The sequence below is a fragment of the Ptiloglossa arizonensis genome, chromosome 11 (assembly GCF_051014685.1).
Source record: "Ptiloglossa arizonensis isolate GNS036 chromosome 11, iyPtiAriz1_principal, whole genome shotgun sequence".
Lineage (NCBI taxonomy): Eukaryota > Metazoa > Arthropoda > Insecta > Hymenoptera > Colletidae > Ptiloglossa > Ptiloglossa arizonensis.
In genome coordinates, this window is record NC_135058.1 from 10042286 (window position 1) to 10065361 (window position 23076).

Below are 23076 nucleotides of genomic sequence, written 5' to 3' on the forward strand. Positions count from 1 at the left end.
TCGAAGTATAATTCTCGTTTTTTACAACTAGATGGCGCCACTACTTTATATATACCGACATAATCAAATAATTTACTTCTTTTTACCTAATACTAATCTCTAGACTTATAGTTAAAAGTTTAACTTAATGTACTTCTCGTTCAGGATAATAAAAACTATGTATATAAATAAAGAAAAATATACACCGTGGATACGTTATTTGCTTCTATCTGCTTATGATCGAACTCGTGAAAACAAAAATTACATCCTGGCGACATCTGTGAAAAAACGCCCAAGTTTGTCGAAGTATAATTCTCGTTTTTCACAACTAGATGGCGCCACTACTTGATGTATATCGACATAATCAAATAATTTTCTTCTTATCACCTAATACTAGTCTCTAGACTTACAGTTAAAACTTTAACTTAATGTACTTCTCGTTTAAGATAACAAGAACTATGTATATAAATAAAGAAAAATATATATAACTATAACCATAAAAATGTATATACATCGTGGATAAGGCTTGGCCATCTAATAGAAGAACCTTCAAACTACTTTACGTCACTAGTGGGAGAACGAGCAATATTGTAGAGAAATAATTATTGTTTTCACGAGATCGTATCACAAGCAGATACAAGCAAATAACGTATCCATGGTGTATATTTTTCTTTATTTATATACATACTTTTTATCATCCTGGACGAGAAGTACATTAAGTTAAACTTTTAACTGTAAGTTTAGATATTAGTATTAGGTAATAAGAAGAAAATTATTTGATTATGTCGGTATACATAAAATAGTGGCGCCATCCAGTTGTGAAAACGAGAATTATACTTCGACAAACTTGGGCGTTTTTTCACAGATGTCGCCAGGATGTCATTTTGTTTTCACGAGATCGTGTCACAAACAGATACAAGAAAATAACGTATCCACGGTGTATATTTTTCTTTATTTTTATACATAGTTTTTATTATCCTGAACGAGAAGTACATTAAGTTAAACTTTTAACTGTAAGTCTAGAGATTAGTATTAGGTGATAAGAAGAAAATTATCTGATTATGTCGGTATACATCAAGTAGTGGCGCCATCTAGTTGTGAAAAACGAGAATTATACTTCGACAAACTTGGGCGTTTTTTCACAGATGTCGCCAGGATGTCATTTTGTTTTCACGAGATCGTATCATAAGCAGATAGAAGCAAATAACGTATCCACGGTGTATATTTTTCTTTATTTATATACATAGTTTTTATTATCCTGAACGAGAAGCACATTAAGTTAAACTTTTAACTGTAAGTATAGAGATTAGTATTATGTGAAAGAAGTAAATTATTTGATTATGTCGGTATTTAAATCATTTGAAACACGAAACATCCCCTACTACTGCCATGTCGACCAAAGACCGATATGACCGAATTAGGTTCGTTAGATATTAATAATTATTTTACCGTTTTGAAAACTAACATTTGAGAAAATTCCAGTAGACACTCGATAAAGAAACTAAGTGACGAATCTTTCGTCGAAGATACTCGTTTCTCTTACTGTTCGTAAAATTTTCCACGAAAACTTAGTAATTACATTGATAAGATTTTGCTATCGCAAAAATAACAGTCTCCTTAATATAAAAATAAATCTGGCAATAAGAAATGCAAAGAGTAAAAAATTTTTATCAAGAGACGGTATATTATGAAAGAAAACAAAATTCTTCTCGTTCTTTTATATACCCATACGAACATCGATATCGATACTTGTAAGTTCTAAATATACTAACGAAGAATAAAAAAAAATTTGGAATAAAAATAGAAATATTTTTATTTATAAATACGGATGTAAACAAATCTGTACATCTATTTCAAATTTCTAGTTGCACCACCGAGACTAGATATTTATTCTACGTTACTTGCTACGTAAGTCTCTGTGAACGAACGTATCGATCTTGTGCATTATGAACAATGATCGATCTGTTATTATTTGGATCGATTTTGGAATATTGTAGAATTACTGCTACTGGTTTCTCTCGAGATCACAAACGCGAAAGAAACAGCCGCGATCGGGAATAAGAGACGTCGGACAACAGGTGGAACTATAGCTATTAATATAATTGAACATCGCGCGGCTTCGTGTTCTGCACGACACTGTAGAAGACTTTATTTAAAGGCACGGACTGGTGCGTTACATATGCGTATTTACATAATACGAATTCCTATCGCGCGTGAGCCTCGTAAATCCACAGATACGTGCGCGCGAGCTTTAGGAATTTCGAGTTTCGGGGGGTGTATATGTGTCTTGCCGCTGGTGGCGTCAAAGACGACCTTTCGATATTTGTTATTACATATAAACCGCGTCGAATCGCAAAAGACGAACGCGTTGTCGTCGCGCGTATCGGAAACGCGGGCGATACAGCGACACGCAGCTGTGATTGTCCATGTCAACGAAAATTGTGTAAGAATAATATTATTATCGGTCCATACCGATCATTTTATTATTTAATTTTATTATTCAAGTATAAAGATCATTTTATAATAACTTCGATTAGTGTAGAATTTTTAATTATTATAAATTTAATATTAATTTTTTCTTTATGAATTAATTAATTTTAATAGATGAATTTTCTTTTGTAGTATATAATGTTTTAATTAGTAATAAGAAAAATTTCTTTTCGAATTCGTCAATGTACGCATATTGATAAGACAACGACAAGATAAAAATTATAGAATGTATTTTAGGGAGAAAGAAAAATCAATTCAAGGAGAACTTATAATGGTCAACCGTAAAATCTGCCCCAAAACAAGGCGTTACTTCTTTCAGAACTGATCTTTCCTTCTCCCTTGAATACATTTCGGATGCTGAGACATTGCAATCACACGTGGTACAAAGATAGATCGACGAATATATATAAATCTACTTTTAATTGATTAGAATATTTATTTACAAAATTATTAGTTCATATATGCCTTTTTACAAATATGTGTATATAATAGATGAAGTAAAAAGTTCTGAGCGTTTTTTCTATTTATTTCGACGATGAAATTCACAGAGTTAGAATTTTTGGATTTGGATCAAATATGCGCCGTTTTGTTCGATAACATTTGTCCACTTGGACGAAGTCCTCGTCCCTATTGGTAAAAAACTTGACCAGTTTATTTTCAAAAGTCTCTCTTGAGGCAAGTTTCTTACCATCAACTTAGGCCACTCCCCTTTAAGCTACGCCTTCTTTCCCTTTTGACCACGCCCCCTCCCTTAAGTCACGCCCCCCGTTTATATTCGGTGATCAAAATGGGAAAAATATGAGATGATTTTTAATCGTGTATCGAGTACTCGTTGAACGGCGGAATTAAGACAAAAATGTAGAGAAATTTCAACGTAAAATAGAAAAAAAAAATGTTACGCAAATATTGCTGATGTAAACTTTTTACTTCACCTATTATTTTATTAATATTATGTTGGAAAAACGCTGTGTTTAGTATACTAAAAATATTTTCGCATTTGAAATTGGGAAGATTTATTTTCAATACTGTACTCTTTACCTGTACACACACAGCAAAACATTGTGCTCGTGACGATAGATGTTTATGTATATTTTTCATGCGTCAGATAATGGAGTTCGTAAAATCGGAACGTGATCAATCGCGATCGCAATATACAGCAACGAGAGATTACTTTTGAAGATATGGTTCGAAATAAAAATGAAAACTATGAGTTTTCACGATTAACGATTATAATTGTAAACTCGATGTATTTATAATTTAAATTACATCGATGTATATATTACTATGTAATTGGATCTTAATGATTAAAATGAATAACATTTAAGAATTCTAAAGTGGAAATACGTATCAGTGTCCTTTCAAGGAACAGCATTTCAATTCAACGATTACAACTACTTAACTAAAAAACAACGAGTATTATTGTATAATGGTCTGTTAATATGGCACGCCTTTGGAATTATTTATATTTGATCGTTTATCGCACCAGTGCCAATTTCATAATACTGTTTCGCATAATCGTATACATTGACCGAGGCAACGTGTTCGTATTTCAAAATGTACAAATCAGAACACTCTACGCTCGTAATTGTTCATCTCGTGAAAAGCAAAATGTTTCGTATAGATTTCGGAAACTTCTTTCGTATCGATACACATACGAATATTTTGCTCGTTACAATACGGATAATGGAAAATACTAATACTTCAAATATTTACTCTAAGCTGGGCTTAATTCATTCTAATCCAAGCTGGTTCAAGCCATTACTTTGTTTTGATATTCCGCTCAGAAATTGTCGATTACATTTTGTATTAACGTATTCGCCAAACGTCTAGCCTAAGGATTACTTTATTGAAGTAGAAGTGCCAGTAGTTGACCGTCTACCAGTAGTTGACACTTCTCGAAAAAACAGAAAATAAGAGAAACATGAAAATAATAGCCCCGTATACATAACACAAAAACATCATTGGACAGCCACAGTACTTGCAATACTTACCGCGTCACTGTTGAAAAATAATTGCAATACGTACAGTGTGCCCAGAGGAGAAAATAAATCTTATTTTCTTTTGTACTCGTTTCAACGAAATTGTTCATTTTTGAACCCTCGATGTGTCTTTGATTAAATGGTGCAATCGTTAAACTTCAATTTTGGAGAATCTTCAAATTCGATTAATTGTTTTATTTTACTTTCTTCGCTCTCGAAACATACTCTGCGCTACAATCCTTACAATTCTTTGCGATTATTATACGTATACATGTATTTTTTTTTTTTTTTTTATTCAAAGTAAAGACATTCACGCGCAGTTCGCACGAACGAACTGGCAAGCATCGAAACGTCTTTTCTATCTCCAAATTAAATTCTCCACGGGACTAACAAGCCTAAAATTTTCCTAAAAAATACCTAATCGTGACTTGTACTATACCCATCTAACATTACTATTTCACCATTTCGTTTCAAAAGTACCGACGCTGTTCGTTCTTCGATGCTTTCGATATTGCTTACTCTTTTTCTTCTTTTTTAACACATAACCTCTAACAGTTAACTACCGTATCAAAAACAGCTCGAGTACTTGAATTTTCGACGTTTGCAGGTGTCAACTACTGAAACGTTCTCCCAGATAATTCGACACAATTACATATCGCGTATCTGGGTAGATTTTAGCCTGGTTAGGTGATAAAGGTACAGTTGGCACGTGGTGCTACAAATTTGACGCGAGCTTTCCATAACAACTAAAAAAAGATATACAGTTTTTTGTGACAATTGTTTCCCAAACGGTCAACTACTGGTACATTTACAAAAATTAAAAATAGAGTATCAGACTAAATCTAAATCTAAATGGGCGCCCATTCGTTTTAACGCCAATATGGTATTAACCGCTTTAACCCATCGTTTCTTGATGACATACCGCTTTAATCTAACTTTACAGATCGGGTTCTCCAAAGCTGCCTCCAGCCAGCGATGCTCTAACAGTTGATCCGCAGTTGGTCTTTTCCTGGAGCAAAACAATCGATCAAAATTCCGATAATCCATCTCCAAATCGATTCTATGAGGAATAGGAATGAACCAGTAACTATTCCAACCACAATACCTCCGAAACTATGGTAATCAGGAAAGAATTCGTTTTAAAAAGATCAGTCCCTATATTTGTAATAATTTACTGGTACGAGGACCATCTTCGCTCGTTTAAATAGAAATATCAATATCTGGACAACAATAATGTTGAACGTTGGGCCTAAAAGGAGGTCTCGGTTGAAAATAAAAAAAAAATACTTGAAACATTTCAAAACGTCGACGTACTTGAATTAATAGGTATTTCAAATTATTTAAGATATTTCGTTATTTGTAATACACATATTTTGGTTAAAGTTTGAGGTACACATTTATTCGTCTATGGAAAAATTCGCTCGAAATTTACCACTGAAAAGTCGGTAGTTTTTTAACTTACATTTTCGTCTTATTTTTATCCATAGAATATACTGTCACAATTTTCATGGAAACTTGCTGGAGGCAATGCATATTCACGATTTGTATACATCATTACTGTTACACTCGTTTACTTGTTTCTTTGAATTATTATTACTTTGTCCATCGAAAAGAGCAGTTGTTTCATTATTTCGTAGATAGAATTATTATTGTCGAAGTTATTTCACGGAACGAGACACGTGTTATTTGAAATAGTATTTCGTAAATGACCAGGCCTGGTTTAAGTTAAATCTGGGTTAGTCTATATTAGGTCTGAGTCGAGTCTGCGTGAAGTCGTCTAGGTCGTCCCAAGATCTAACCAGATCCTAGTTAGATCTGGACTGGGTGACAAAAGATCTATTTAGAACAATTCGATCTCTGTAATTCTCTTCCTTCTTCGAATACGTTTCTCGTTTATGATAGGATAGCAGCTTTCCAGGCAACTACAGTGGTCTATAAATGTAGGGTCATTGAAAACTATTTTAACATCCTGTGCTTCACGGCAACGTTATACATACTGATGACGCGAATTAGGCGTACACTGATGCGAATGAGAAGTACCAAGACGATAGCGAGGAACGTACGTGCAATTACGAAAGAAATTCAATACAGGTATCAGTGCAGATCATTTTTTTTCGTTCGAAGAGTTTCTAATAAAAAAGAAACATCTCGTTCGAAGCGACGAAGACGATCTTCGCGAAGCACCTGCACCTGCAAACAAATCCTCGCAGCTTCTTCTACGCGCGTTTAATTCTTTTTTCTAAACAAAGATTACTCCGACTTATCTAATTCCGGAACCGTATTTAGGCGACAATGATTACTGGACCACCCTGTAGTAAGAGCTAATTCCGATATCGATATTTCATTCTAGCGTTTCATCTAATTTATCTAAAAGCTCCATGCGTGTTATTTTCACTTGCTCGTTATACGCGCGATACGCGTCCCCGTTAATTCCAAAATATTACGGCAATTTAGAAAGAAACTACGTGTCGCTCAACAGGGGAAAAACTTCGTTTTAAATTCCATGCATCCGCATGCTAAACTGTGTAGGACAAATGTTACATGTACACGTATTGAAAGAATCCTTTCGAATCCCTGTAGAAGGTAATCTTATCTACTGCAGGTATACGTGAAAAATGAAATTGTCCATAGTTCTGGTTTCGTGATCTTTTGTATTAAATATATAGTATAAATAAGACAATAAAACAAGGATAATATGCACAAACATGTGACCACGATGATTCCTCCAAAGGACGATGGAAAGATTGTTGCACACGCGTGTGATTATTCCACAACTTAACTTATCGTACGAGTAAAGTATTATACATGTACAGACGCATTGTACACAATAAATAGTAATCGGACTTCCAACAACATCGATTATCCGATACGCTTCCTCCGTTGCTGTCTACGAAAATATATACCAAATATATTATTCTATTACATATCAAGAACATCGTAAGCAAAACGTTCAACCTCTCGCGCTTTCTCCAAAAAAACAAACACCAAGCGGTGAATATCGTCGAAGTCGAATGAAAAACGATCGAGAACCGAAAAACGTACGACAAAAATTTACCGAACATGATTAAACGTTCTTCCTCGTAAAAAATACAAGAAATCTCGTACGACTTGATTCCAACCGATTCCCTCGAGTTCGACGCAAAAATTCCAAAATCGATCGTTCCAAATTTACCTGGAACCCGTTCGGTGTCGCGTAAGCCGGAAATCTCGTTATGTACAATCTTCGCGTAGAAAAAAAAAAACAACACAACCCGCGAAAAAAAAATAAAAAAATAAAGAGAAAAAACGACGCGTAGAATTCGTTACCATCGATCGTCCAAACGATCGCGATGTTCACGTTGCCCGAACGATTTCGTTCACTGTCGACGAACAACGTCGAGCGAGTCCAACATGGCGGTTCCAACGCGACACGGAGTAGTCCTCGGATCCCCGGAAACCGAGTCAACGGTGTATCGAGTCCGATGCGGACGCGTTGACGCCGCTCTGGGTCGTTTTCTGTTGCTTCGATTGGAAGTACTCCGCCAAAGAGTTCATCGTCTTTCTAGCAACGGAGTCCTCGCCGCACCAATCGACGCTTACGGACTTCCGTCCGACACCGGAGGGCCTGGTGGCCGCCTCGTCCCATTCCTCCAACAGATGGAGCAACAGATCCTTGGTGCTGGCCGGTTCGTCGAGGTTCAGACTCTTGTGAACGTTCCTTAACCCGGAGATACGCGGCACGTCGCGACTGGTCTCACCGAACATGTGTTTCACCCTTGGACGTCGCCAGGGTGGCGTCAGATCCATCTCGTCCGCGTTACCGGTTATCCTGGCCGTGTGGTTGTCACTCGTGGAACTGGTACCCTCGAACGGCGGTATGTACATGAAGGAATTCGCCACCGAGTTGTCATCGCTGGCGATATTCTCCTCCTGGGACGTTCTCTGGCCCTTCTTGGTCGAGCTCGTCACGTCGACGTTCTGTTTCCTCTTCAAGGAGGCGAACATGTTCCCGGTATTGGTCTCAGCGTACTTCTCGAAGCTACGGCTACTGTGGAAGGTAGTACCGTTCAGTTTACGGTGTCGCGCGATGCTCGACAGTTTCTCAGCGATCTCGTTGCATTCGGTGCCCTCGGAGGACACCGATCCGTTGCTCCTCGCGTGAACACCGTTCCTCTTCGAACTTTCCTCGACCCTCTCGGGTTTCTTGCTCCTCGACTCTGCGTCTTCGTCGTTAGATTTCACGCAAGTGCCCATCGCTATCGTACGCAGATGCTCGGACAGTTTGATTATCTCCTCGGCCAGGATGATCTGGCTGGCCGGGTCCACGCGAGACTTATCCACGGAGACACCCTCGGACGCTCTCCTCTCGAAGGTAGGCACAGCGAGGTAACTTTGACCGTCCTGCGGCGATGTGTCCGCGATTTCGGACGGTGTGCTGCAAATGCTGGCGCAAGGGGAGGGACTGTGCCCCATTAACGACACCAGTTCCTCGCGATCGCGGAACGAGCTCAGCTGGGCAAGTGTACCCGGTGGGAAGTCGATCATATAGGGACTGTTCGGGTGCTCGCGCCAACGTTCCACGAACATCCTCAAGTTGTCCTTGGTTGCGTCCAGTTCGTCCACTTGGCTCTGCAGACGCTCGTAGGTCGGATATCGCGCGGGTATTTCGGATTTCGGAGCGGTAGTCGCCACCGATTGCTCGACCTGGTGTTTGCTCGGCTTTCTGGCCAGCCAACGGTGCTCCCTGCATTGTCCCGCCGACATTCGTTTTCTGAAAGATTCGACAGCTCCTTCGTGAGGCTTACCCCGGGCTCGAATTGAGATATTTTGGTTTTTTTGGTTTTTCGATTTTCGTTTCGGTTTTCTTTTCGTTTCTCTCTTTCCCCTCCCCCCGTCCCGATTCAGGGGAGTGCCCGCGTTTTCAGCGATGGGAGCGAATGGTGGGTAAGATGGAAACGTGCGGGGCGCGCGGTGGTACCACCTTTCTCGGTTTCACGGGGGGCGGCACCTCGACCCCCTGAAACGTTTTTCCGTAACGCAGTTTTCTCCATTTGGTACGCATCGACTCGACGAATCGCCGACGAAAGAGATTCATTTTTTTTTTTTTTGTTTTTCCGATCGAATTCGTTGCACTCGGTGCGGTGAATTTTCTACAGCGATACGTCACTTGGCACTTGAAATTTTCGAACGTTCGCTCGACCACGTGAAGTCGACGTTGTCTCGTACCGAAATCTCGACGCAACTTTTCGAGTTTATTTCGTTTGTTCGTTTCTTCGGTTTTGCGTGTCTACGGAGAGCGCATAGAGCGCGACGATCGAATATTTTTCGAAAATATTAACGATATCGGAACACGTTACTCGCGGTAATCGAAGCGTTTCGTGGGGTTGGTTTGCATTTTTCTGCGCTTCAATCTCGTCCAGTAACGTTCTCCGATATCGACGATATTCTTTTTGGAAAATATTCGCCGGTCGCGTTTCACGTGCCCCGTTCTGTACATTCGTGTATTATTCGTTTCGAGTGAAAAACAAAATATCGACAATGAAGAAAGCATGCGTGGGATTAATCAGGCACAAAGGGAGAGAGAGAAAGTCGAAGAATAACCGCGGAAGAGTTGGACGAACGGTATTGAAATAACCACCCAGATAACGCCCAAGAAATCTACGTATTTGTTTGTAACGAATCTACTGCGAATAAATAGCAATCGAGTGCCTCGCGTTGGCTTATTCTCTTGACACGGTCGCTCCCAATCGTTCACTTTGGAAACCGTCAACGACAGATCGTTGTATACTTTTAATCGTGCTAATCCAAAGATACGAATGAATATAAAAACGAATAAAACGATTGAAACGCTGTCGTTAACTTTATTTTCCACGGTTGACCCAAAGTTCGAAGTACCTACGACGCTTTTCTGCACGTAGAATAATAAAAAGTATATCACTCGGAAAACATAAAACTCTTCAAAGCTCAATACAATCGATTCGAATCCTACCGTACCGGTTTCTATAGTCGAATGAAAATCAAACGGTCGCTCAAGGTCGCTCATCCCCACCGTACTACTCCGTTTCCTTACGTAAGTCTACAAACACGTGCCTCGCGTGTCTGAAACGGAACGAACCTAACGTGGCGATAAAACAGAAATTATTTACGACACGCAGCGTGACTTTGAGCGACCGATTGATTTCAATCCAACTGTGAGAGTAATCACAGCCCACGATTCAGCCATTTGCATCTCCGCAAATTAGATTCGTATTATTTCACGCGACGAGGATCCGTACGTCACGCTCGGAAATGTTTGCTATATATACACGCATATTAGACGGGCTATTTGACGCAACTCAAATAATTATAGCGGCGAATTATTTAGTCTAGAACAGGGTTTCTCAAACTATAATACACCACCAGGTACTGTGTACCGTCCTCGAGCAAAGAGATCGCATCTGAAATTACGGAGCACCCTGTTCGTTCAAGGGCCATCTCGAACGAGCATAAGATAGATATACGTATCACGTATACATCCTTTACACCGAGCAGATCACCCCCGAACGAATAGAACCCGCCGAAACACCAGATGCAATTTCCTCAAGCGCGTACTGTAGACTTCACGTACATAATTGAAAAATAAATTCTTGCAACTTGAACCTGACCCACGTTCAAGATTAACGAGGAACAGAGACAGACACGTCGAAGTGAATTTCAACGATAACTTGAATCGATAAGAGATTGACTCGGTTCAACGTTTATTCTATTCCATCGTAACGTAAATTATTTTTTAGGAAAGATCATTCGTCTCTCTTTCGTTCTCCGGTCACGAACGTCTAATCTTAGCCGTACGGGCTTCGAATCGTGAGATAATTTTACACCGATACACGAACGTTCCGTGGTTTATTTACGCGTTGCGACATTCCAAAAGTTAGCGAATCCCTGTTTCAGCGTGCGACACAAGTAGTTGATCGATTCAGAAGCTACACCGAAACGAAAATTATTGGAATAGCACGCGACGCTTCTGTCGCGTTTTCTTGGCAACGTGTCCATGTATAACGACAACGTCGTTTCTGTGTTTCGTTATCTGGGCGGTTTATATCGTTAATCTTGCGCAAAAGCCGTCAGTGTCCATGCGGGTCGACTTCTGTCGATCGTCGGGACGCAATCGTAATTAGCGGCGTTCTACGCGGATATTTTTGCACAAGTCCTCCGCGTCACCTTTCCACCGCGTAATCTCCGACATAAATAACAAGCGGTACGTACTCTTTGTCTTTCACTAGAAGACCACGGATAAAGTCTTTCGCGTCCTCCGATATGTCGGCGAAGGCGTCGTGGTCGAAGTCGTACTTCGCGATGGTGACGTTCGCCATTGTCTCGATGTCCGTGTCGCCCATGAACGGAGACAAACCGGATAACCTGGTGAACAATGTACAAACAAACGACTTTACCAGACTCTCGAACGTTCAAAAACGAAACGAACGGGAAAAAAATTTCTAAAATGGAACATCCGTTTCTGATTCGAAGGAGTGTCTCTCACTCGATGAAACAGGGCAATTGTTAATTTGTCACAGCTTCGAGGGGAAAAGAACGCTACGAATTACCGTTAGTGTAATTCTCCGAAGGGAAGAGAGAATTAAAGTTATCGTAACTGGAAATTATTTTTTAAAAGGGAAGAATGAATATAAATTATCGTAAGTATAATACAGTCACGGTAAAAGTAACGTACCGTGGAAATAATAAATTTCGATTGGAAATAAATCTCTATTCTTTCACCTCGTAGGAAATGTAACGAAAAATGATAACTAGCACGTGATAAAACCTTCGTGAGATTTGTCAACGCGAAACGGATTAAGTGCAGTGACCGTGTATTTTTAAATAAATCGCTGTCGAAGGTAGACTTACAGTACGTAACAGATGACGCCTATACTCCACATGTCGGTACCAAAACCAATCTGATCGAAATTTACGACTTCCGGTGCAACGAACTCCGGCGTGCCAAATAGAACCTGCAGTTTCTTCTTCGGATCGTATTCTCTCGCGAGGCCGAAGTCTATGATTTTAATCCTGTTCCCCTCCTTCGTCAAGCACAATATATTCTCGGGCTGCAGGCAGAGAATTTGTCAATGAGCTTGTCCCCGAATATTAAAAGTATTTCAAAAATTCGTAACGTTTAAAATATTTTCATATCCGTGATATTATTTACTTTTCACCTTAATTCGAAATTTAATTCCCCGACACGCTTAGAGGGGTCAATGTGTTCCTTATTATTCTTTTAAAGTGTCATACATGATTGGTGATAGTTGTCATGTATCCGAAATTACCTACATTTATCTCGGGTCTGTTGTTGAACTTTGGGTGGATTGCCAAAAACAATATGTTAAAGATAAAGTTTACTGTTTCGGAACACATTAATCGAGCATTAACGTTAGTTATGTTATTGTTCTTCATCTGGCATCTACCAATACTGAACATTATCTATTAGAGGACATTAACTTGCGCGTAATTGCGTATTTAATTAACTAAATATTACTATTTAAGTATTACTATTACTTATTAACTTTACTTGCATAAATGTACGCAAAGAATTTTTCAAGAAAACAAGGAAGCTTTCAGAGGGGAAAAATCAGAGAGAATGTTCGTATACGTAAAAAAAAAATACTCTATGTAGTGGCTAAAGGTGTTCGAAGTTTTCAAAAATTGGAAACGTTAAAATTCATCGAGGAATTGTTTAATTCTTCGTTGAAACTTGTTAAATTGTTCTCGTCGATAACTTATTATTGCTGCGAAAGCATTAGAAAAAGTATCGATCGTCACTGCAATTCTTTGAACAGTTAACACAGCTTTGTATTAATCTACAATTGAGACAAGTTTAGAATTAATTAAGGTTTTTCTCTTTTGCAAAACTCTGTGAGATTCTACTGTGCCAAGACATATATCTCAAGACCCGCATTTATGTAAATTTGTGGAAACATACTCCTAAAGTGGAACGGACACTTTCGAAAATATCCTACACGTTCTATCTATTTATTTTGACTCGGATAAAATTGAATCTATTCCACCTGTTGCGTAACAAGTGTACTTTTGTGCAAAAGTTTCCGCAGAATTACTTTTCCAACTTTCATCCAAAGTGGAAAATTCGAGACAAATCATGACCGATATAGAATTCAAATGTAACAAGTAGAAAAACTGGCCAAGGAACATTGATTTTATTTACAAGACATATTTCATCCTATAGATACAATAAGACCAACAAATGTAATTATTCGGAAACTTTTGCTCGTCGCTGTACAGTATCCCCCGGTTATAAGAAACTGATTCGAGTCTGCTTATTTTCGTACGTCCGAGTAAAGGAACGTTTCGAAAGTAAATCGATGAATATTTGAATCTCTACATTTTTCGTGCCTCTGCAATTGGCGAGCCCTTCTCGACGAAAATTTCGAAAAAAAAAAAAAACTTTCAAAAACGTACACTTAAAAGTAATCGAAACAAGTTTCAATTTGGGTTTATTTTCATCGGGGAAAAACTCTCCAATCTCTCGTTCCGTAAAGTATAATGAAAAATGTACAAATTTTAAACGAAATTCGATCCCGTGTATAAGGGCAGAATTGAACGACACCGTTTCGCGTGTCCCGGATAAAAGTTGTTGCGTGTATCCGGGGCAATACTGTACTCGTTTCCACCGGTTACGAATTAACATTGTTAGCGAGTATACGATAATTTCTGTGTTTCACCTTTAAGTCGAGATGGAGAATGTTCTGACGGTGAATGAATTCCATGCCCTCGCAGATCTGTCGCATGAAAACAGCGCAACTGCGCTCGGTCAACACGAAATCGTCATCGATCACCCTCTCGAATAGCTCGCCACCTTCGATCCTTGAAACACGAAAATAATTGTAGTTCGTTTACGCGTGTGTTGCCAGACAGAGCGCACTTATGGTGTTAAGAGCTTACAGTTCCAAAATAACGTAGATCTGTCTGCCGGTGTCGATGGCGTCGTAGAGCTGAATTAATCGCGGATGCTGAAGCCGTCTCATAATTTCGACTTCTCGTTCCACGGATCGTCTGTCTTCCTTTTTCACGGTGTTCACCACCTTCACGGCTAGGGACAAACCACTTGCTTTCTCCTTGCATCGATAGACCGTGCCAAATTTCCCTCTGCAAATATAGTAACGATCTCGTTTTACCTGCCTGCAGAACGTTTCTTCACCGAGAAATTTTCGACCATTTCAATTTTTCCTCGTCGTCGAACAATCGACTACACAACTTCCGAACAAACGATCCCGGTTTAGATGCCACGACCACGTTTACTCGACGCAACAAGAATTCGAATGTTATCTTCCGTCTAATCCGGTCCCGCTGTAAATTTCTACGCTGTTTGCTTTTATAGGTAGCATCAACGCTTTCGAATCAAATTCTTCGACAATTTACGAATGCATTAGCCGTCACCGGTGCGAGTTAATTCGCGACGGGAGAATAATATTTGACTCCGAGTTTTATCATCGCGTGGCGGTAGTAAGGGTCAAGAGCCCTCGTTAGAGGCTTCTAAAGATGGAGTGAAACGGAGAGCGAGAGAGAGGCTCGGCTCGATTAATGGTACAACAATGTAAAAATTGCTATCAGACTATGTGCGTTTAAACGAACGTTGACCCCCGAGCTGGAGTCATTTTCGACAAGATTTGTTTCTCACTTTGTGAATCGTAAATTAATAAATCCATAGGTGCCGTAACTTGTCTCGCTTGGTCGATAAGTGTTCGAGCAGCTTCGAAAATTTTTATTGCTGTCATTGTTTGAAAATTTTCAAATTTTAAAACGCTTAATTTTATCTTGGTATTTCTCGATATACGCGAATTGTAACATTTTGTAAAATACACCCGCGAAAGCTGCTCTATTCGTTTCCTCAATCGAACGAATTTTCCTCAAATACGCGAATATGTTCTCCTCGTCGAAATTCCCAAATTCTTAAGATATAAATAACCTCTGTATACAATTTACGTTACGTCCCCGGTAGTGTACATTCTGGGATTAATATTCCTCTCTTTTTGATTTCTCGTGCACCCCGATTGTTTTTAAACTATTCGAATACATATCGACAAGTCGAGTTCATCTTTAACTCTCTGTCTTATCCCATCTTTCGAAGCTTCGTAGCCGGAGATTCGAACAATCGTGAACGTATTGATTTGTTCGGGAAGTCGTTTCGTTTTCCAAAAATGGAGAATGTATAATTTAATCAAATGTTCATACACTCTAAAAAAATCGTGTTCCATTTTCACCATAAAAAAAGAAAAAACGAAATCACTTTCCAAACAACCTAATATCTTCACTTGCCGCGAAAACGAAGAAAATACGCGAATAAAAGGAGACGGGGAACGCGGATGGTTAAAATATTAATACAAACGGAAAATATGGGAAATTTTTCAGAACGAATCGCGATATACAATTATTTCGTATAAACGACACCGCGTGTCGTAACTAAGCTTAACACAATAAACGCTGCGTCTGCACCTGCACAAACTGTGGATTTATTCTGTTTTATTGTGCCAAGCAACGCAGGACGGAAAATACCGTCCAAAAGCGCGGTACCTTTTTTAACGGGAAACTTTCCTGCAATTAACGCGCCAAAATAATCTCCAGATTAAACGCAAAGACGGAAATTCGTATCTTTTTTTTATTTATCTCGAGTGCACAGAGCGATAAAATTTCTCACGCAGGAACGTTGACGCGTGACCGCGCGAAGACGTCGTCGTCAGTCTTCAACCTTGATGGGAGGAATTTTCATGGACAAGAAAAAATGCCGCGTGCAACGACAAAAGCCAGAGGAAGTGCCAAGTTACCTCCTTGGCTTGCTAGAACGCAGTGGTGTAACCTATAACGTGCCTGTCACAACGCCAAGTTAGTGAGTCAGTGAGTTAGTAGAGCATAGTATAGACAACAGGGTCGGCAGAACGAATTATCAAAATGGAACATCTGCCAGAAAACAGCGTAGCGCCATGACAAGCTGCCCCACCTACGATTAATCGAGACGAGTAACTCTGTAAAATTGTAAACGACTCTTTCTCTGAACACCAATGTCCCACTGATACGATTTCATCGTCAATTGCAACGACCGAAAATTTCCTCGACGAGAAAATTCAATCGTCGGACTCACTTTGTTCGAAAATTGTCACGAAAATAGTTCCCAGGATAGTATCAGTCACTGTTCTACCATTGTACTATCTCATTTATCCGTCATCGTACACGTAAATAGCTCTACGTTACCGTGCACTCTTAGTTTACTTTGATCTTTCAAATCCTATTAGAAGCCTGGCCTCTACGTGACAAACTGTAAAGAGTGACTATCGGTAACGTCTACCAGATACCCTCCGAAGCAAAATATCACCTACTGTCCGATGCAGGGTAGATATTTTTCAATTAAATTAAAAAAAAACGATTTCCATCCTTGTCAAATTTAATTCTCCGATCCCTATCAAACTTAAGCGTGTCTACTTAAGACTTAATATTTTTAAAGGTGATCTATCTTTCCTTCTTTCGGAACAAAATTCCAGCAACCAGTGTCAACCGAACACAGCATAAAATAACAAGGTTGACGAATCGCTATTGTGTAAAAAAAAAAGAAAAATGACGAATTTCTCGGAGACATTTTCCAAATGTAAATTGAAAAACGCGAGAAAACGAGCTACAGCCCTGGCTGCGAAACGTGATTCAGCCAGCGGTGCGTGTCGATGCTCGATCGAACCTGGGCGTCAAAAGCGTCGAGACGCACAGCGTCCGAACGACGTCCGGCGACTCTACGCACGGACGTCAGTCACTGCTAAAAATGCATTATTTATAGACGCGCGGAGACCTTGATTACACAGCGAACGCGTGCAACACCGACTGCATGCCGACGTTATCAAGCTGCAGGCTACTTGGAAACGTTCGTTTCGACGATCATCGATCAACCGATCTCGCTCTTCTGTGCGAGTACTCGCGATCCGACCGCACGTGACTCGCGCGAAATCGTGCTCGATGGAGAGCAGCCAATTCGATAACACGATTGGGCGAGGAACGGTGGGCGACTTAATTGGAAAGCATAAATTACTGAGAATTGGGTGACTAAAGTATTGGTCAATGATTCGGGAGGATTGCAGGTGTTACAAATATATGTGTGGAAATACTCGATCGATGCATCATTACGAACGTGGACGCGTTGAACGCGTTGGAACGAGAGAACCGTGAATGACTCATAATTGAAGGCGTTTCCTTCGAAATGTTCAAATATGAATGAACAGTAGTATCAAGAATGCTCGAGCCTAATGTAGAGCGATCTTCGTACCGACGACGTTACGTTGTATTATAATAGTTCTTACTATTGGCATCGCTCCGTTCTATTCGTCTTTGCAACAACCGACACATCGCGGAAGATCACTCGACTTTATGCTAATGATAATTTAACATAAGATCGGTATGCGAACCGAGTGGACGATGCTACTTTTTTATCAAACTGGACGTCGCCTGTACAACGCACGGTTTACGGATTACCGATCACGTAGCGTCAGGTTTCTGCATATCGTCGAGACAATGCAAACGAAAGGAGTTGCATATTACCGCGACCGTATTACTGGCATCCCTTTCTGTAATTTTAATTGTCTGGCTATTATTAATCACGGACGGGAACACCTGTGGACGTGTGTCAACAGGATGTTCCGAACAGTGCGTCGTTCAACCGCGCTGAATTTAAATGAAGTCTAAAAAGTCATACCAAAATTCCGCTCTTAATGCATTTTCTACGCGTCGCCGTATAAACTAAATTATTTTTATCCCGATGATATTTTCGAAGCGAAGCTGCAGATAGCCGACGACGGGGACTTGCAGTATTATTTCACGGTGAAAATATTTTGTCGCTGATATGTACGTATGTATATATGCATATATATTTTTTTTTCTTTCGCTTTTTATTTTTATTCAGCGACTTTATCCACCGTGTGGTAAAAAAACAGTTACAAAGCGCAAAGACAGTTCGACGATTACGATTGTTTTACAATCGGACTCGAAACTGTATCATAGTTTCAATATCGTTTATCTGTGTTCACTTAGTCGTACGAGACAAGAGAGAAGAAACTATTTTGATTTAAATAAACAATTGAAATCCGAAAGAACCGATCTAGTCGCGTGGATCCAAGCGAACTGGATCGAGAGATTTGTCTAAACCCTGCGTACGATCGTACCATCGATCCGTTGCGAAAAATCGCTCCGAATCGCGAATCGAAGTGACGTTAGGGTATTAGCGAACAGAGCACACGTGTGTTGCACAAACAGCGTGGGTATGTCACCGTGGAATTTTTCGAGACAGATTGAAATTCTTTGCCGGTGACGTCGGTCCGGCGACCTCGATGAAAAATTTGTTTAACGGTACGTGTTATTTCGAAAGTCGCGAACGTATCGCAAATATTTCCAATGCCAACGCGTCGGTATTAAAAACAGCTCGAAAATCTCGTATCGGGTATCGGATCGACACGAAAAATCGTGTAACACGCGACCCGTTCGATCAAGGGTGACCATTGAGCATCGAACGGTTCACTAATAGTTTGTCATTGACATTCAGATCTTACATTTGGCATCGATCCATTCGTCGATGGCTTCGATCGTAACGACGATACACGATCGCTATTGTGTCTCGGCATTCGCGTTGAATTAAAAATAAAAATCCTACCCTTCGCATCGTACACTCCTGACACGTATTTTGTAATTTACGTCCCGACGGTGGTCTTTTCCTTTGCACGATGGACGCACGTTCGTTTCGATTCCTTGCGTAACGTTTGCGCGCGGCAACGACAACGCGATCTATTGTTCGGCTACGAGGAACGAACGTTTCGACGTTCCGTTTCGTAAGTTTGTCGACTCGAGGAGGCAGCTGCACGAAAAGATCATTCAAGTTCGGGTCTCATTCATAATGGCGGACTCGCATAGTAACCGAAAGATTACGATGTATACAAGACGAGAATACTACGTTCGCCGGAAGGTATAAACACATCAAGGTTTCAGACTTTACCCTTCCTCCTTTCTCGATCCAGAGAATCCATCGTCCACGTTTCGGATCCTATACTCCTAACGCGATCTTTTTCATTAAACCTCCGACTATACTCGTTGCATACTTAAAACACAAACTTCTTACGATATTAAATTCGGTCAGGTTTCAAACTTTTAAACTTCTTCCTCTCTCGATCTATAGATCGTTCACATTTTAGACCCTACATTCCTAACGCGATCTTTTCGTTCGACCCTCCGATTATACTCAGTCCATACTCAAAATACGAATTTGTCACGACATTAACTTCGGTCAGATTTCAAACTTTCGATCCTACATTACTAATATATTTGTTTAACCCCCGACTATACTCGTTACCCGCTTAAAACGCGAATTTCTCACGAAACCGAGTTCGACCGAGCGTTCGATCGAAAAAAATTCCAGAACGTGAAATTCGTTTGGTTTTCTTTCCGTCGAAACGATACCCTTCGCTTCGTTGTAATGATTTCCTGCCCGTCCAAGACAGCGTATTAGAATTCCGAGACGGCTTGTATAATCGTTGCGCAATGCTAGCACGCATATCGTGTCAAATTCAGGAACAGCATGGCCAGCCCTGCGGCTCGCCGCGATATTTACAACGATCGGGCCTCGGTCGTGCATAAACAACCGTCCACGGAGTTTGCGTTGCGCGAATGTCAGCCTCAGAATGTCATCGAGCGAATTTTCCGCGTTGTTCCGATGTTTACCGGTTCTCGACGAGGGAAATGTCGCGACCTCGATCGATGTCGCCGATCGACGGGTCCCCTCGGTCGAAAAATCTTCGTCGACGATTGAAAAAAAAAGAAAAAAAAAACAAATACTCGTCCGTACGGTGTGGTGCACGAATCGTAGAATATCAACGCGATCTCACTCACCGTCCGATCTCCGACTGGATTTCGTAATGATCCTTGAATTCCACGCCGCGACGTATGGTCACGTCCCGATAAGGGAAGCTCGGCTCGACCTCTGTAAAAATACGCGAAAATCTGGCATTACACGTTGTACCTCCGCGTGGTCGGTGTTTGGAAAAAAAAAAGAAAACAAATCATTTACGTTGGTCCGCGAACGAACGAATCCGCCGCTCGTGGAACGCGCGAACCGGCGCTCGATCGAAACACGGACGACGCTGATCGTGCTGTAACTCGAGGACTCGTTCCCTCCGTCGCGAACGATCATTTCCGGCAGTCGTCGCTCGCCTACTGTGAAATAATCGCCGTCGTGTATTGCGCGTTCGTTTAACACCAACGTGGAACGGCCCCCGTTTAATCGTCTATTTTTCGATGATACCGAGTTAACGAGGGAACCCGGCCAACTAAGCGAATCCTGACATTCCGGAAACTAGACGGATGTACCGAATTGTCTCGCCGCGTATATTTAGCGATTTTTGCCGTTCGATCGCAAAATACCGGGCTTCGATATTAAACACGGCCGTTGGGCGCGTTTGGATCGCGTAAACGACTCGATTGTTGGCTAACGTGCGAACGAATAAGAAAATTGTAAGTAAGTTTCGTTCCCTTCGTTTACTTTTCGCCGTTGTTCGATCGAAACGTGGAGTTCGTCGTTTCGCGTCGACCGCGCGACCTCGTTTCCACCCCTACTGTACGTACGGCGCGATCGTGTGGAGCTACGATCGAGTCGAAAGAGACGAAAGAACGCCAACGCCGACCGAGAGAGTTCATCGGAACCGATCGCGCGGTGGTATTTAAACGCCGGGTGGTCGCGGTTCTTTCATCGTCCCAAATTCCGATATGAATCACTGCATTTATTTAAAGAAAAATCACGGTCGAAGAGCACTGCACCACTGTACACCCTTCTCCTCCCTCCCTCGAGATACCGACCGCCTGGCGGCGAGTACGAAGTCACCGAAAACGCGGCCGGTAGGTTCCGTGCTCGATCGACACCGATACGAACGGTGTGCAGAACGCGATCCCGTTCGCGAGGTTCGCGCGCCGCGATTCGTGGCAACGTAGAGTGGTGAACTCGATTTGGAACTGTCCGTTGTTCCCACTGGACGGTAACGGATCGGTAACGCGATCGGTTTCGGTGTTTGTCCACGAGCGAGCACAGTAACGCGTTTCCACGGGGCTGGCGCGTTGTTCGAGCGGCGTTCGCGCGGTGATACGGTGCCCTCTCTTTCTCTCTCTTTCTCTCTCTCTCTCTCTCTCTCTCTTACTCTCGCTCTCTCTCTCTCTCTCCCTTACCGCCCACCGGGTCAGTCTCGTCCACGCGTATCATCCTTCACTGGCTCGGCCACCCTCTGTACGTGATGCCGCGGGGGACTTGGTCGCGGTCTCCGGCGTGCACGGTGGGGAGTGTATCGGCGGTCGTTGCACGCGGCCCACGATCGCGCTCTCTCTTCGGGACCGATCCGGTGCACCCTAAAGGCAATTATTGACTATCGCGTCTGCGGTCTCGGGCGGCGAGTCCCAGTGGCCGGCGGCGGCGGGTGCCTCTTCTTCTCGGCTCGGACGGATTTAGATTTTCGGCGGACGCCGCGGATTCTGCTGGCGGGTCACGTGGCCAGTGGCGTTCCGACGGGCCGGGACCTCCCCCCTCCCCCGCGTCGCCCATCCCCTCCTCGCGCCCCTCCGCCGCGCGACGCCACGCGACCGACCAACCTTCGATCGGCCGAGTCTCTTCTACCGCTTTTCCTCGCTTCGACCATCGCGCGGCCTCGATATCGACTACGGATCGACGATAGCTCTCTCCCTTCGAACCGCGAACCTCGTGGACCTAGAGGACCCGACGCCACCATCGTTACCGACACGGCGCCACCACGCGCGGTTGAGAACCACCGCGCACGTAGACGCGTGCGAGCGTCGCGACTATCCAGGTTTTAGGGTGAACCAGTTTTAACGTTCGCGTCGCACGTCGCGAACGACCACCGCCGGAACCCGCTCCTAGGCGATTGTTTCGTCCGCGATCTAACCACGCGAAGAGCAAACGGATGACTATCGTCGTATCGGAGACCGTCTTAAACTAGGTCGGTACCCGGAGTATCGAGATTCGAAAACGAGCGACGATCGTTTGCCGACCGCGTGTCGAATTAAATACCAGAATTGAATCCAACGTTGGGAGAATGTTTATTGTTTTTTTCAATTTTTGCGCCGCGTTTCGCGAAATCGTGGTATTTCTTTTCTTTCTTTTGTTACGTCTTAACGAACAACACCGTAGAACTCTATGCGATGAATAGAACGTTCGTCGAACCTAGATTTGGAAACGGAACACTCTTACGCAATTTTTGCAACTTCCCGTTGTTTTCCCGTTATTTAGCATTTATTGTGATTGTTAAGAATTCGTAGCAATGAAACGTCTAAAGCCGAATACAATTATTTTCATCTTTAAGTATGCTTAACTTTTTCCAAGTGCCACGAACCAAATGCGTACTGCCTGTATTTACAGCGGTAGTGAGTAATCAGCGACACGGACAAAACGGGTTGCTCTGTACTGCAATCGTTCGTCGCGTCTACGTTACTACGAAATGATGAGTAACGAAATTCGTGGCATTTTTGTATATCGATACACGGCAAACTTGACATAAATAGAACAAGCATTAGAAATGTCAAAAATATCGTTTCCATCGAATACGTGTCTCGTTAGATTCGCTATATGTACTTTGTCTGT

At 41.8% G+C, this 23076-nt stretch overlaps 1 protein-coding gene across 2 annotated transcripts; it reads right to left on the reverse strand.

The window, feature by feature from the left end:
* Positions 1 to 5480: 5480 nt before the first annotated feature.
* On the reverse strand, positions 5481 to 21919 carry LOC143152683 (uncharacterized). 2 transcript variants are annotated; one of them, XM_076323059.1, is made up of 7 exons: positions 21654 to 21918; positions 20328 to 20418; positions 14361 to 14564; positions 14141 to 14282; positions 12312 to 12511; positions 11673 to 11825; positions 5483 to 9198 (listed from the first exon to the last, which is right to left on the reverse strand). In XM_076323059.1, exons 1-7 carry the CDS (start codon positions 21685 to 21687, stop codon positions 7890 to 7892), a joined length of 2133 nt encoding a protein of 710 aa, XP_076179174.1. In that variant the 5' UTR covers positions 21688 to 21918; the 3' UTR covers positions 5483 to 7889. The 2 variants fall into 2 exon arrangements, with proteins under 2 accessions (XP_076179175.1, XP_076179174.1); XM_076323060.1 differs by lacking the exon at positions 20328 to 20418 and having other exon boundaries at positions 5481 to 9198; positions 21654 to 21919.
* Positions 21920 to 23076: the final 1157 nt, after the last annotated feature.

What these genes read in the sequence shown, in the direction of transcription:
- LOC143152683 (XM_076323059.1), bottom strand. Translation starts at nt 21,687, where the DNA reads ATGATACGCGTGGACGAGACTGACCCGGTGGGCG. An exon ending in TTCTCCATCTCGACTTAAAG is followed by an intron (nt 12,512 to 14,140) that starts GTGAAACACAGA and finishes CTCTGCCTGCAG; the next exon opens with CCCGAGAATATATTGTGCTT. An exon ending in GGCGTCATCTGTTACGTACT is followed by an intron (nt 11,826 to 12,311) that starts GTAAGTCTACCT and finishes ATTGTTCACCAG; the next exon opens with GTTATCCGGTTTGTCTCCGT.